Raw genomic sequence first — 12,377 nt, 5'->3', positions numbered from 1 at the left:
TTGCTAGGTTGATAGGTTTAATTGAATTGTGGATTCAAAATCCAACATGTGCCATTTCACAGCTTTCTGATACCAAATCTTCTTGTCCCTGTTATTGCAAAGATCAAAGCATCTTTGCACACTTCTCTGAACTGGCACCAGGACTACTGAAGCCGAACTACAACTGGACCTAGACCTGCTGAAAGTAGATCACAGTAAGTGGCACATTTTAAGATTCTTCGATGTGGTCTCCATTATGGTTCAGGTTGTATTTTTCACACAAAAGAATGATTTTTTTTTACGATGTCAACTATTAAATCATATCTTGCACAGATCTCAAAGCACTTCGAACTACTTTATTCATCTATCTGTGTAGCTTTCGAAGTGGCTATTGCATGTTTCTTTTTATACGAAGTGGATTTGTGCAAAGGATGATGATTCTTTTTTTTTCTTGCGAAAGATACAATCTGAGTCTCTCTATATACCCGGCAACTATTCTCATATACCTACCTAAAAATTTTAGCAATAGGCTAATATTTATATTTATATTAACAAAAAATATAAATATGGATTGATAATTACTCAATTCGTATTAGAATATTTGATTCTATTTGTACTTTATTTAATTTTATTTAGCACTTAAAAATTTGTAAGCGAAATAATCATATTAATATGTTATTAACTTAAATCATCATCTATTTATTAATATCTTCGATTTTGTGGCCTTAAAATTTAATATTCATATTTATATCCATACTTTTAATATTCGATTTATATTTATATCTATTTAAAATAAATATAAATATAAATTTTTACATTTTACTGACATATGTATTAGTATTTATATATATCAAATAAAATAAATATGGATATAGATATACTAGTGTTTTATAGGCTTTCTCATATTCAGTCGGAAGAGTTTAAATAAGACTTTCAAAGTCACTCTCGACGGGAGAATCGAGTCTATTCAGGAAGAATCGCAGCAAGGAAGGGGAGGGGGTTCGGGGGAGGGGAAACCCTCCCCTGATCCTTCCCCAACAGGATTCATAATTCCTAAATTCGAAAGTTGTTTTCCATCAGACGGCTGTTCACGTAACTCCACTCTCGGCTTGGATTATATATCCAAAAGGGTCCGCTCTCGGCCATTCCACACGCTGCCTATCGTATCTTATTTCAATCCAGCTCCTTTGTTCAAAAGATGAAAAAAAAAGAAAAACTTCAACGGACTGGTTTCCTACACAAAATAGTAGACTACCACATGACCTACCTACAATCATGACTCTTATCCCAACAGTTAAGTCTCCTACCTTCTAAGCGGGGACGAAAGTGGTGTTGGGAATAGTGGGATAGATGGGACTGGGCTGGGTCAAGCCATAAGTCTATCTAACCTCGGCTTGTATCTTGACACAAGCAACCAAAGCCTAATCATATTTAACCCGAATAAGTATGTTTGAGCAGAAAGGCTTGACCCAATCTAAACTGGTCTAATTGATCCAAAATTTTAGCTTGATTGCACCATAATATTCAACAAAGATTGTGTCGGTTCTAAATTTGGTACTTGAGCCAAGCCTAGGCCGAGCCAAACATCGGCATGTGCCTAGCCAAAGATTTATTTGGCTCTACTTTTTAGGTTCAAGCCTAACCTAATCTCGATCCGAGGCAAACTTAGTTCGAAACTAGTTTGGCTCGAGACCATGGTTAGCCCTAGATGAGTAGTAGTATTTTTATAGAAGTGATTTTATGGGCAAAAACTCAGCTCCACGCCCTTTGAGTTTGTTTTTAAAAAAAAAATGAAAAAAAAAGTACTTTGTCGTGAACAATGCACCATGCCAAGATATAAGAGCAAGCAATTTGACATTAAACACCACAAGTAGTCTAATAAATTCCACATGCACATCTGCATCATAAGGTTGAAATGCATGATAAAAGTTAAGAACTGCATTTATCAATTTTTTATTTCAAGAAACAAACCTTTACTTATAGCAATCTAAGCAAGACAATGCATTTGAAGATTTTGATAGTTACCTTGGTACAAACTTAGAATATGTCACTATATAAATATGCAAGCATGTATATCATCTTTTTTCGGCAGGAGCATACAAGTACGTTATCACTCTATCTTGATAGCAACTTTTTCAATTAATAGTCATCTAATCTCTCTTCAATCTTTTTACTTCTAATCATTTCTTTTGTCTTGCAACTCCTTAATTAACCATATAGACAATCCAACCATGTCTAATTTAGATGCATGTATGAGAAGAGGTTCCTGCTTTTTTGCGCACCCTAAATCATTGACAACATATGTGCTACGCTTGTAATGAAGCTGTTCATGAAAATTTTTTTGTTTTGAATATATATTTTAGTCATTAAAGGCATCTACCCTTTGCTAACTAAGTGTTTCTTTTTTCTTTTTGTACAAGACTAAGTGAAATTATGTGAACCTCCTCTCCAACAGCAGTTTGATGAGGTTAACATTGAGCATCTAAAAGATGCTTTTCTTTTTTTGATAAGAATCACAAAATTACCTCCCATCAATGAGATTTCATCCAGATGATCAAAAAATTGTTTGGCTGGGGGAACACGAACAACATACATTTTCAGATTTTTTGCATTAATACCCTCCTAAATATCGAATTTTGTATGAATATCCTTCCAAAATTGATATTTGCATGAATACCCTCGTAAATACTTATTTTGCTATTTTGCCTTTTTTTATCCTTATTTTTACATATGTACCTATGCCATTAGAAAATTAACGGTTTTAAATTAAAATGACTAAAATACCGTTAATGAGTCGATGCGCAAAAAATTTATAAGGTGATTGCGATATAGATAAAATAGTAATTTCAAAATTTTATTTTATTTTTAATTAAAATTAATATGGTTTTTATTAACGGTATTATAAAACCATTATATTAGAGATATTTGTGCAAAACAGTATTTTATGAGAGTACAGAAATAAATATAAATTTTTTTAAAAAATTCATATAAATTTAAATTTTTAGAAAGGTATTTATGCAAAAAAAAACTCTATATTTTGTTATAATCTGAAGCTCCTTCAGCTTTTCAGAAGGTAATAGGCTGGAATTTACCTGATGCATCCACATGGTCCGCCCACTTAGTCGGTCCGGGCAAGCTTGGGCTTAAATCGAACTCAAGCTCCAATAACCGTGATCTGGGCCACGACGGCCCACGAGTAGCCCTAGAGCACGGTGACAAGGAGCTGCTCCTTGCACCGTATCCACCACTGGATTATAATCCAAGGGTTGAAAACAATGGCACTCCTCCCTTAAGACCCCATCGGCGCCCCGTCTTTTCCTCTCCCGCTCTCGTTCTATTCCTTTCCGGGCTAGGGTTTTAGGTTTCCAGCCGCTCTCTCTTCGCGGCGCTCCGCTTCCCAAAGGTGAGATACCTAATCTCGACTTTCTCCTAAATCTCGAGCTCCGATGATCTATTTTTTGCGCGATTCTCTTACAAGTTTGAAATTTTGATGGATTTCTCGTTATATGCGGTTCGTATTACCCATCTCGATATTATAACCCCGTCATCATATTTTTCTCCGTTCAATCTGATTCCTATCTGCCTCGTAGGTTTTCCGGTAACAATGTTGGACTACTTTTTAATTATATCTCTTGATTCTTTTTTGGGCCATATACATGTTAAGTTTATGAACTTGATGTATTTATTCTGGATTCAAGATTCATCATCAGTTATACAATTATGTCATGATTAATTTTGTCGGCATTTGTTACATCAGAACAATGAGGTGATTACTCAGTGGTGATTATGCAACTATTACCATATTTCCTTATGTTGCAAATTGATGTTTCTCAGCAACTGGTGGTTGTTTAATGATGCCTCCTTCGGGGTGGGGTTTTTTCATACTGATTTTTCTTATCTTTTAACCTCTCGGGTCTCCTCCTTTGATTTTTCATATTGATGTCTTTGATATTTATGTATATTTTCGTCTTGCAGTAAAACGTTTATGTTCTTAAGTCTGTATATCAATCGGATTTGTTCCCCTTTTTTCGAATTTATTCAGACATTATGTAGAAAAGTTTTAAAAACTGGTTGACCAGTTATCTAAAATGTGTGACATGGGAGATTATGGGGATTGATAAAGGCATTTTCAACAGTTATAAGACAGGCAGCTGGAGTGTTAATGCTCATCTAAATTGTCTTGTGATTGTGAACTTGTTTTTCAAGCATGACAACCGTGCCAACAGTGTTTCATGTTTCAAAAAGTGAACCCGTAATCCATTCACATTTACTATACATTAGTCTTCTATTGTGGTAGGGTATTCTCATTTACAGTCATACTTTTAAATAGAAAGTATTCAAGGTTGGATTGTAGACAAGATTTGTATAGATGATACATCTATTTTCCGGGAGAATTTTTTTTGTTTAATGTGCTTTATTTGGATTCAATTAGGGCAAGGCTGCAAATAAATCTCCCAAATATTGGCATCACGGATAAGATTCAACCTGACCCATTTGAGTGATTGTTTTCCCTCCTATCAAAACTGTCAGCAAATCTTATTTGACATTGGTTTGTGACCCTCTATCATTTGAACCACCAACTGACCTGATCCTCGATAGGTAATAACTTGAATAGGTTAGTATGAAAGCTGATCTAACCAATCTTGATAGGAGCTGGTTTAACATAGCTCAGATAGACTGTAAGAGTTAATTCTCATGGATCTATGATTACTTTGTTATTTTTGCTTAGGTTTGCAAATATTGTGATTTTAAGGAGCTCTAGCAGTTTCTGGATGACAATTTGGTTTATACATAATGTTAGTTGGACGAAAAATTCTTTAGAATCAAGGCTGTCATGGGGCTTTAGTTTTTATCATAAGCATATAATTGATGAGTATCAGTCATCTGAGTTTATTTTGTTAAAAATGATCTGAAGTGACATGCATGTGCACACAGACACACTTTTAAAATTAAGTGCACATATATGTGTGCTTGAATGCATCCATTCTTCCATATATATTATGGCATGGTTGCTGATCATTAAATAAATATTTCACCATTTAGTTAGCCACGTTGGCAGAACATGCACAATTAAGTTGCTTATGCCTTGGGATATTAAAAAGTTGCTTATGCACACTTTTCCCCATATGCATGCATTCATGCTAAAAAGTTGTTCCAATGGTCGGCGGAACTGTTCGAACCGTCCGGTTCGGAGCATCCTGAGCCGTACTGACGGCGGACCGGGATGGTTTCAGCAACGAAAACAAGGCCGGGGATGGAGGGAGAGGAGAAGAAAAAGGAGAAAAAGAGAGAGAGAGAGCGGGCGAGGTAGGGAGAGGGAGAGGGAGAGGAAGAAAAAGAGAGGAAGGTGGAGGCCGGCCGGGGAGCCGCTACGCAAAGGAGGCGGAGGCCATGGAGTTGCGGAAGTGGGGCTTCGCCTTCGGTCCCCTGTTTCGTTCGAAATAGGGTCCCAGAGGGGGCCCTTTTATTTTGCAATTTTTAAGTAAAAGTCGCAAAAGTAAAGGAGCCCCTTATGGGCCCCTATTTCAAACGAAACAAGGGACCGAAGGTGGAGCCGGCCTCCACCTCCTCCATGCGACGGCTCTCCGGCCTCCATCTCCTTTGCACAACGGCTCTTCGGCTCTCCACCGGCATCTCTTGGCTTCCCCTTTCTCTCTCTCCTTTCCTCTCTTTTGTTCTCTCTCTAATCTCTTCTACTGTGTCGGTACAGGCCTGGCATGGCACCAATCCGTGCTAGCGAGCAACCGTTCTGGTACCAGCATAGCAGGCACTGGTTGTTCCCATATATATGGACTATTTTCAAGTCTAGATAAATACCAGTGGTTTGTGTCTTGTATATTATATGGGTTTAGGTATGTTTCCGGTTGTGGGTACATATGTTGGGTTAGGATCCATCATATCCTGAATCTTAGGATGCGCGAATTTGACCAAAAAAAGGATCTAGAGTTGGAACAAGTATATGGGGCCTCGATCAAAAAAGGATTTGAAGTTGGATATGGCTATGTTGACACGTTATCTCAATCATATCTTGTTTTAGTCCATGATGTGTATAATTTATAATTTTTTGTTGTAGCATACATAATTATGTGTATTTTATGGATTTTTTTGCATTACAAGGTCAGGGACTAAAATGTAAATTTGCATTAAAACAAAGGACTGACAGTAAATATTTGTGTTAACAAGATCTAAACGGTAAATAGCATGTTAAATTGTGCTTAAATGTATTTTTTTTGATTTAAGTGGATGGCATCACAGCCATTCACCTTATTTCCTTTCTTCAATAGGACGTGGACCTCATGTGCCATCAGCCTGCTAATAAAGTGCCCTATTCTTATGCCCTTTCCCTTTATCATCTCTCTCAATATCTCATCCCCCCCCTCCCCCCCCGGGCGATTTCCTCTTCATCGAGCAGAACCATCGATGGCCGTTCTTCTCCGTTCACGGGCTAATCTGCTGTTAGATTTAAGGGACCTGTCTTTGAGAGTATTTGCAATGAGTTGAAGTCGTCCTATACCCATACCTAGTTCATTGTGTTGACATGGGTATGCTGGGAATAAGCGGTGAGTCCAGGTATCATAGTGCAGTTGCATGGGGCTTAAATGGCATAACCAATTACATAGGTTTCCTGTGCACTAAATGGCCTTGTAGGTATCTTGACAAGCCTCTCATTTGCCAAGTGGTACATCAGTTGGTTTTTGGTGCCAAATCAGCAGGCTGACATTGAATGAGAACTAATTGCAAGTCATTTGCAGAACCTCGATTAATCAGACATGTATATGCAAAAGATTGCATGCATTGGTTCTAGTCTCACTGGATTATAATACTTGTCTTGGTGGTTAAGTTAGCAGTGGCTGTCATGCCTAGGTCTGAAAAACAGGCCATACATAATCAGCTTAATTTATCTTTATGTTTCTTACCCTCCTGTTTTTTGAGTGGAATGTTAATTTAATTATACAAGAACTGCTTGTTTTTGTTTCTTGATCAGTGCTCTCTGTCTCTGTCTGTCTCTCTCTCGACCCCCCCCCTCTCTCTTTCTCTCTCAAACACACTGACACACTCCGTCACACGCATTGTGTTAATTGGTGTTTTGTTCACAGTTTATTTATCTATTTGTTACGTTAATACGGGAGTTAGTTTGATAGGCGTTCTACAATGTGGCAGAGCAATAGTCAATTTCTCCTTCCCTTACGTATGTATGCAATGTAAGAACAAGTTGAATGAGCCAAGTTTTATTATTGGGTTTTTTGCATGAATATCTTCCTAAATATCTGATTTTGCATGAATACCCTTCCAAAATTGATATTTGCATGTATACCCTCGTAAAACACTTGTTTTGCCATTCTACCCTTTTTTTTTGTTTTTGCATATGTACCCATGCTATCTAACGACGTTAAAAAATTAACGGTTTCAAATTAAAATAACTAAAATATCCTTAATGGGTAGACATGCAATTAGATCGTGATAGAGAAAAAAGACAAGGACAATAGCGTAATTTTAAATTTTATTTTATTTTTAATAAATATAAATATGATTTTTCTTAACACCGTTAGAACAACCGTTATATTACGGGCATTTGTATAATAATAGAGTTTTACGAGGGTATACATACAAATATCAATTTTGAAAGGGTATTCATGCAAAATCAGATATTTAGAAGGGTATCGATGCAAAAAAACTCTTTATTATTTTACTAGTTATTTGGTGGTTATGGTAATAATTTCACCGCCTTTTCATTTCTTGCTGACTGATAATAAAGTGTACTCCAAGAGTGCTGCATTCACATGTAATTAATTGGCACCATAGTGATGAAGCACATCCTTTTGCATTTCTTTTATGTTGCTCACTGTTATATGCTGAAGTTCTTTTTGCAGGCTTGGTAAGGATGGTAAGAGTCAGCGTCTTGAATGATGCTCTTAAGAGCATGTACAATGCCGAGAAGCGTGGAAAGAGGCAGGTCTTAATTAGACCTTCTTCAAAAGTGATCATCAAGTTCCTTCTGGTCATGCAGAAGCATGGTTAGTCCTATTATATGTTTGTCAATGCTGCAATCATTTGTTTACCAGAAAAAAATGTGCATTCATTTATTTCTGATGATTTGTCTGTGTATGATGTCTGTAGGATACATCGGTGAGTTTGAATATGTAGATGACCACCGAGCTGGCAAAATAGTGGTTGAGCTGAATGGGAGATTGAACAAATGTGGTGTTATTAGTCCTCGCTTTGATGTGGGCGTTAAAGAAATCGAGCCCTGGACTGCAAGACTACTTCCATCACGGCAGGTTAGTTGCTCTATTTAGTTATCAATTGCTGGCTTTTCATATAACTAAATGATTTTTTGTTTTAATGTTGAATTTAGTATCCTGGTTTTATGTGAGAATTTAATACTTTAAATTCAACCAGAGTGCTATTCTTGTTGTGACTCTTGCTGATCAAGCGGTGATAAATTTTTTTCCTTTTTGTGCTCAAATGTGCAGTTTGGTTACATCGTGCTCACAACATCTGCGGGCATTATGGACCATGAAGAAGCTAGGAGGAAGAACGTTGGTGGAAAAGTGCTTGGCTTTTTTTACTAGATTTGGCTTTCTCTAGACAAAAAGGATCGACTTTAGCAATCCTGATTATTCCTATAAGGAATTTTGGAAACTATGCAGCAGTTGTTTGTGCTTTTGGTTTTCTGAGGTTTAATTTTGATATTGAATGTAGTAGGAATTCGAAGACGCACTCTTGATTGTCATGTTCAACTTTTTGTTCATCTAAATGCTGCTTTCTGCTGCTTTTAGTTCTTTCTGGGGAGATGCTGTACACTGGGGCTATTAAGTTTTTTTTTTTTTAAAGGAAATAACTTTGACTGCGCAAATTTGATTATGGGTTTCAATCATGTCTATTGAACTTGCTAATTAGAAAAGATTTGTTCAGCTTTTAACTCTAATCTAGGTTTGCGTTATAGAAGTTCATAATTCTGTTGAAATGAGGCTCTAAAATCATTTATTTGATATTGTTATCTTGCCTCGTGTTTTCCCAAGAATTTGATTTTATATTCCTGGCTTGGCGGTAGACTGACAGAAAAATGGTTGCATGCCTTCCTAACTTCATAAGATATTCCTTTTTTTCTCTGAAGCTAAAGCTATTTGGCTCTTTCTTAATCATTTCTACAGTAAAATTGGGAATCATTTTTAAAAAATGCAAATTGTAAACAAACTTGCACAATCTGCAGAACATGTCAGACTGTAAGTTCGGTGCATGGTATCTACTTGAGCATAATACACCTTTCAAGAGAGCACATTATATATGTAAACAAATCATCTGTTTTCAGATTATTGCATGCAGTGTTTATTTATTTAATGATTTTCTAAACCTGATGCTATCTGGTCGCAGGATCATCATTTTTCTTTGTTGCTACGTGAGATCTGGCTTGCGTCATATGTCGACAGTCTCTGTTACATCTGTACTATCAAGTGTGCTTTTGTTCCCAAAGTTCTAGCTAAGTTTCACTATCCTGTGACAGGTATGAGATCCCAGTCACAGTTGGAGGCGGCAAAATATGACTTTATAAAATACTGCATAGGTACTGTTGTCTCAATATCTGCTGTTGGTCTCGCCATTGTCTTAGCCTCGGCAAAATAAACAAGAAAGGTTGCTCTTTGGTTTTGTAAGATTACGATTGCCGAAAGGTTGTTCCTAGAAATTTCTCAATATTCTTACAAGCTGTGCCTTGAAGCAGCAGTTCATTTAATTTAGTTTCTATTAGTCATTCAATGCGGTTATCATATCGCATAATTACTTTAGGTTTGGGTCTTGCAAATGTTTGTACACTTTTATTTTGAGGGAATAGTTCGTAGGATGGACCATGATCTCACGCAGACAGGGCTAGCCTGGCGGTTGCACTAGATTCTAATCGGTGGTGATCCCACCATTGCTCTGAAAATAAAAGAAAAATGAAAAAAATAAAAGCAACCTTGGTAGGGTTCGGGCTCTTCTTGCCTCTTGAGGAGAAGAAATTCTGAATCTGATGCTGCCTATGGCAAAAACTGATCAAATTGAAGGTGTTAGTAGGATGGGCGGATTATTGGGTATTAGCTCACTCTCTCGAAGGTATGCTCAAAGTGAGAGTGCTATAACATAACTAGTTTTTAGCCTGAGCCATGCATGTGAAAAGCTTATTTAAGTAAATTTTTATTAGTATTTTTTGGAACTATAGAAAATCTGGACTTCTTTGTTCTTGGAACTCCTGTATTCATCACTGTATAACATAACCATTTCACCCAATATTTACCTTTTCCATTACATGAGACCTTTGAACAAATGACAGATATAGAAGATATTCTCTTTTTTTGAGGAGCATGGTGGAACATATTCCCGATCTTGGTGGTAGAACAAGGTTTGGATCATTGTATTACCCTCGTCTGGATGAGCGGAGGAATCGTTTTCAGTTTGTTTTGGTGTAAGTGGTGCAATTGGTGTAGGAACATTTTTTTGTATGCCTTTCTGCGTCTGGCCTTTATATGGAGGGCTAAAAAGTGAAGTTTTTTATATTATTCAACAACCATCCATATATATATATATATATATATATATATATATATATATATATATATATATATATATATATATATATATATATATATATATATATATATATATATATATATATATATATATAGAAAAGATCTATTAAATCTCACATAATATCCATCAAGAATGAAAAATACATATTGTACCGAATCAAATTCCACATAATATGACAGAATCAAATTTCACACAATTTTCAATGATAGAATCAAATTCCACACAATATGCATCAAGAATGAAAAATACATATCGTGGATCAAATCAAATTCCACACAACTTTCAATGTACTTTCCATCACCAGGTTGAGACAGGTTGTTTGTTGTGTGTACGTTGGGGTGGGGTGGCGTTGGGATACGGAGATGTGTTTTAGACTTTATCTTGGCTGAACAATGACAAGAGTTGAAGTTAGGCCACAAAAGCTAAGCCCTAAGAGAGGCAACATGTCTTCCATTCAGAGAAAGCCCATGAAAAGGACTCCGTCATAAAAAGGCTATTCTCAAAAGCTTTCATGCAGAAAATAACACAATTATATATGAAAGAAAAATAAAGGATATCTCCCCATGGATGCATGTTTATACTATATATAGAAGGGACCTCAAACTCTAGAGCTTAGATAATTCCATAGCCACCTTAGCAAAGAGATAGTGAGCTGCCAAAGTTACTAAGTTGCCCTGCATGGCCGCAGCGATTGCCGCCTCACCGCCGGCCGCGACCTCGCCGGCTGTTATTACTGCCGCTCAGGCCATTGCTGGGGGAGTCCGAGAAGGGACTCCAAATCCAAGAGGAGAGGAAGAGGGCGTCCTTTTGCAAAGGGAGAAGGTCTTTAATAGATGTTGTAGTATGGAGAAATGGAGACCTGGTGGCGAGTGGGGGGGCCTTGTCTAGGCTCATATGGAGGGGGATCTTCTCAGCATATGCTTCGAGCACATCTCTTTCACCTCTTTGCTTTTCGTTTTCCTTTCAAAAACCCGTTCTCCTTCTCTTTGCTACGTACATGTGGCAATGGTCCATTTGTTTTTTTATTACTTTTCAGGAGCTTTCTATTGGATGGTTGGGTTTAGGTTTGATCAGGAAAAAGGTTCAAATGGGAGGAAATATCATGCATAATGTTCATTTGCTGGATGAATTGATGAAGCGTTTGCGCCGTTTCCTTTTTCTTTTTTCTTTAAGAAAAATTTTGTAATTGGGTATCAAGTAAACTGAATTTTGAACAAGCTAAAAACTTTTGTCAAGTATTTTTGCAGCTATCATCATGGATTGGATTAATGTATGGATCTAAATACAGTGAATTATGCTAAGAGGACTTGTTTATGTTGATCTCGTCATCAGGAGAAGTTTGATACTAGGCATACTCTATAGTTTCATAAATTATTTATGGTATATCGGATGTCCTAAGCTGACTTGCCATGTTGTTTTGATTCTTAACTCATTCAGTTTATCTTGTGCCATTAGGCAATCCAGTTTGGAATTATTATTTGTGGGCAGATTTGAGCCATATAATCGGTTTAGCCCTGCCCGATACCCCAAGACAGCCAACTCCTAAAATCCAGATGAACCTACTGATGTTTGATCTCGGGTTTCTATTACAACCATCGGAGAGATCTTACAAATAAGGTAGTTTAGGATAGTTGGATTCCTTAGTCCTGTATAAGTACTCAAGATCTTTCGAATGAATAATCAATGTAGAATTAAATACATGTCTGTAAGGATTCTTACATACTTTTTCCATTAAAATCCTGACGACCTCATCAGGGTAAGAGTCCAAATCCATCCAAATGAACTAAATCTAATCACAAGCATCACACCCGTGGTCAGCCCCAAATAGCCCA

At 36.8% G+C, this 12,377-nt stretch overlaps 1 protein-coding gene and 1 long non-coding RNA gene across 3 annotated transcripts; one reads left to right on the top strand and one right to left on the bottom strand.

The window, feature by feature from the left end:
* The first annotated feature begins 3,228 nt into the window (after window positions 1-3,228).
* On the top strand, window positions 3,229-8,762 carry LOC103709241 (small ribosomal subunit protein uS8). Of its 2 annotated transcripts, none has more exons than XM_008794492.6 (4): window positions 3,229-3,382; window positions 7,851-7,994; window positions 8,098-8,258; window positions 8,454-8,762. In XM_008794492.6, the coding sequence occupies exons 2-4, from the start codon at window positions 7,862-7,864 to the stop codon at window positions 8,550-8,552; spliced, it is 393 nt and encodes a 130-aa protein (XP_008792714.1). In that variant the 5' UTR covers window positions 3,229-3,382; window positions 7,851-7,861; the 3' UTR covers window positions 8,553-8,762. The 2 variants fall into 2 exon arrangements, with proteins under 2 accessions (XP_008792714.1, XP_026661280.1); XM_026805479.4 differs by having other exon boundaries at window positions 3,271-3,382; window positions 7,839-7,994.
* A 1,914-nt stretch (window positions 8,763-10,676) lies between these two features.
* LOC120111235 (uncharacterized) lies at window positions 10,677-11,580 on the bottom strand. The gene is made up of 2 exons (XR_005512313.3): window positions 11,178-11,580; window positions 10,677-10,930 (listed from the first exon to the last, which is right to left on the bottom strand). It is a non-coding gene; the product is annotated as an uncharacterized LOC120111235 (long non-coding RNA).
* Between the last annotated feature and the right edge of the window lie 797 nt (window positions 11,581-12,377).

This window comes from Phoenix dactylifera, chromosome 7, assembly GCF_051530095.1.
Source record: "Phoenix dactylifera cultivar Ajwa chromosome 7, Ajwa_hap1_PhDact_Kaust_v1.1, whole genome shotgun sequence".
NCBI classification, from domain to species: domain Eukaryota; kingdom Viridiplantae; phylum Streptophyta; class Magnoliopsida; order Arecales; family Arecaceae; genus Phoenix; species Phoenix dactylifera.
The sequence above is the reverse complement of the archived record's forward strand: the minus strand, read 5'-3'. Positions and strand labels throughout refer to the sequence as shown.

Coding starts and splice junctions, on each gene's coding strand:
- LOC103709241 (XM_008794492.6), top strand. CDS start 7,862: ATGGTAAGAGTCAGCGTCTTGAATGATGCTCTTAAGAGCATGTACAAT. Junction 7,995..8,097: donor TCTGGTCATGCAGAAGCATG/GTTAGTCCTATT, acceptor TGATGTCTGTAG/GATACATCGGTGAGTTTGAA. Junction 8,259..8,453: donor GACTACTTCCATCACGGCAG/GTTAGTTGCTCT, acceptor TCAAATGTGCAG/TTTGGTTACATCGTGCTCAC.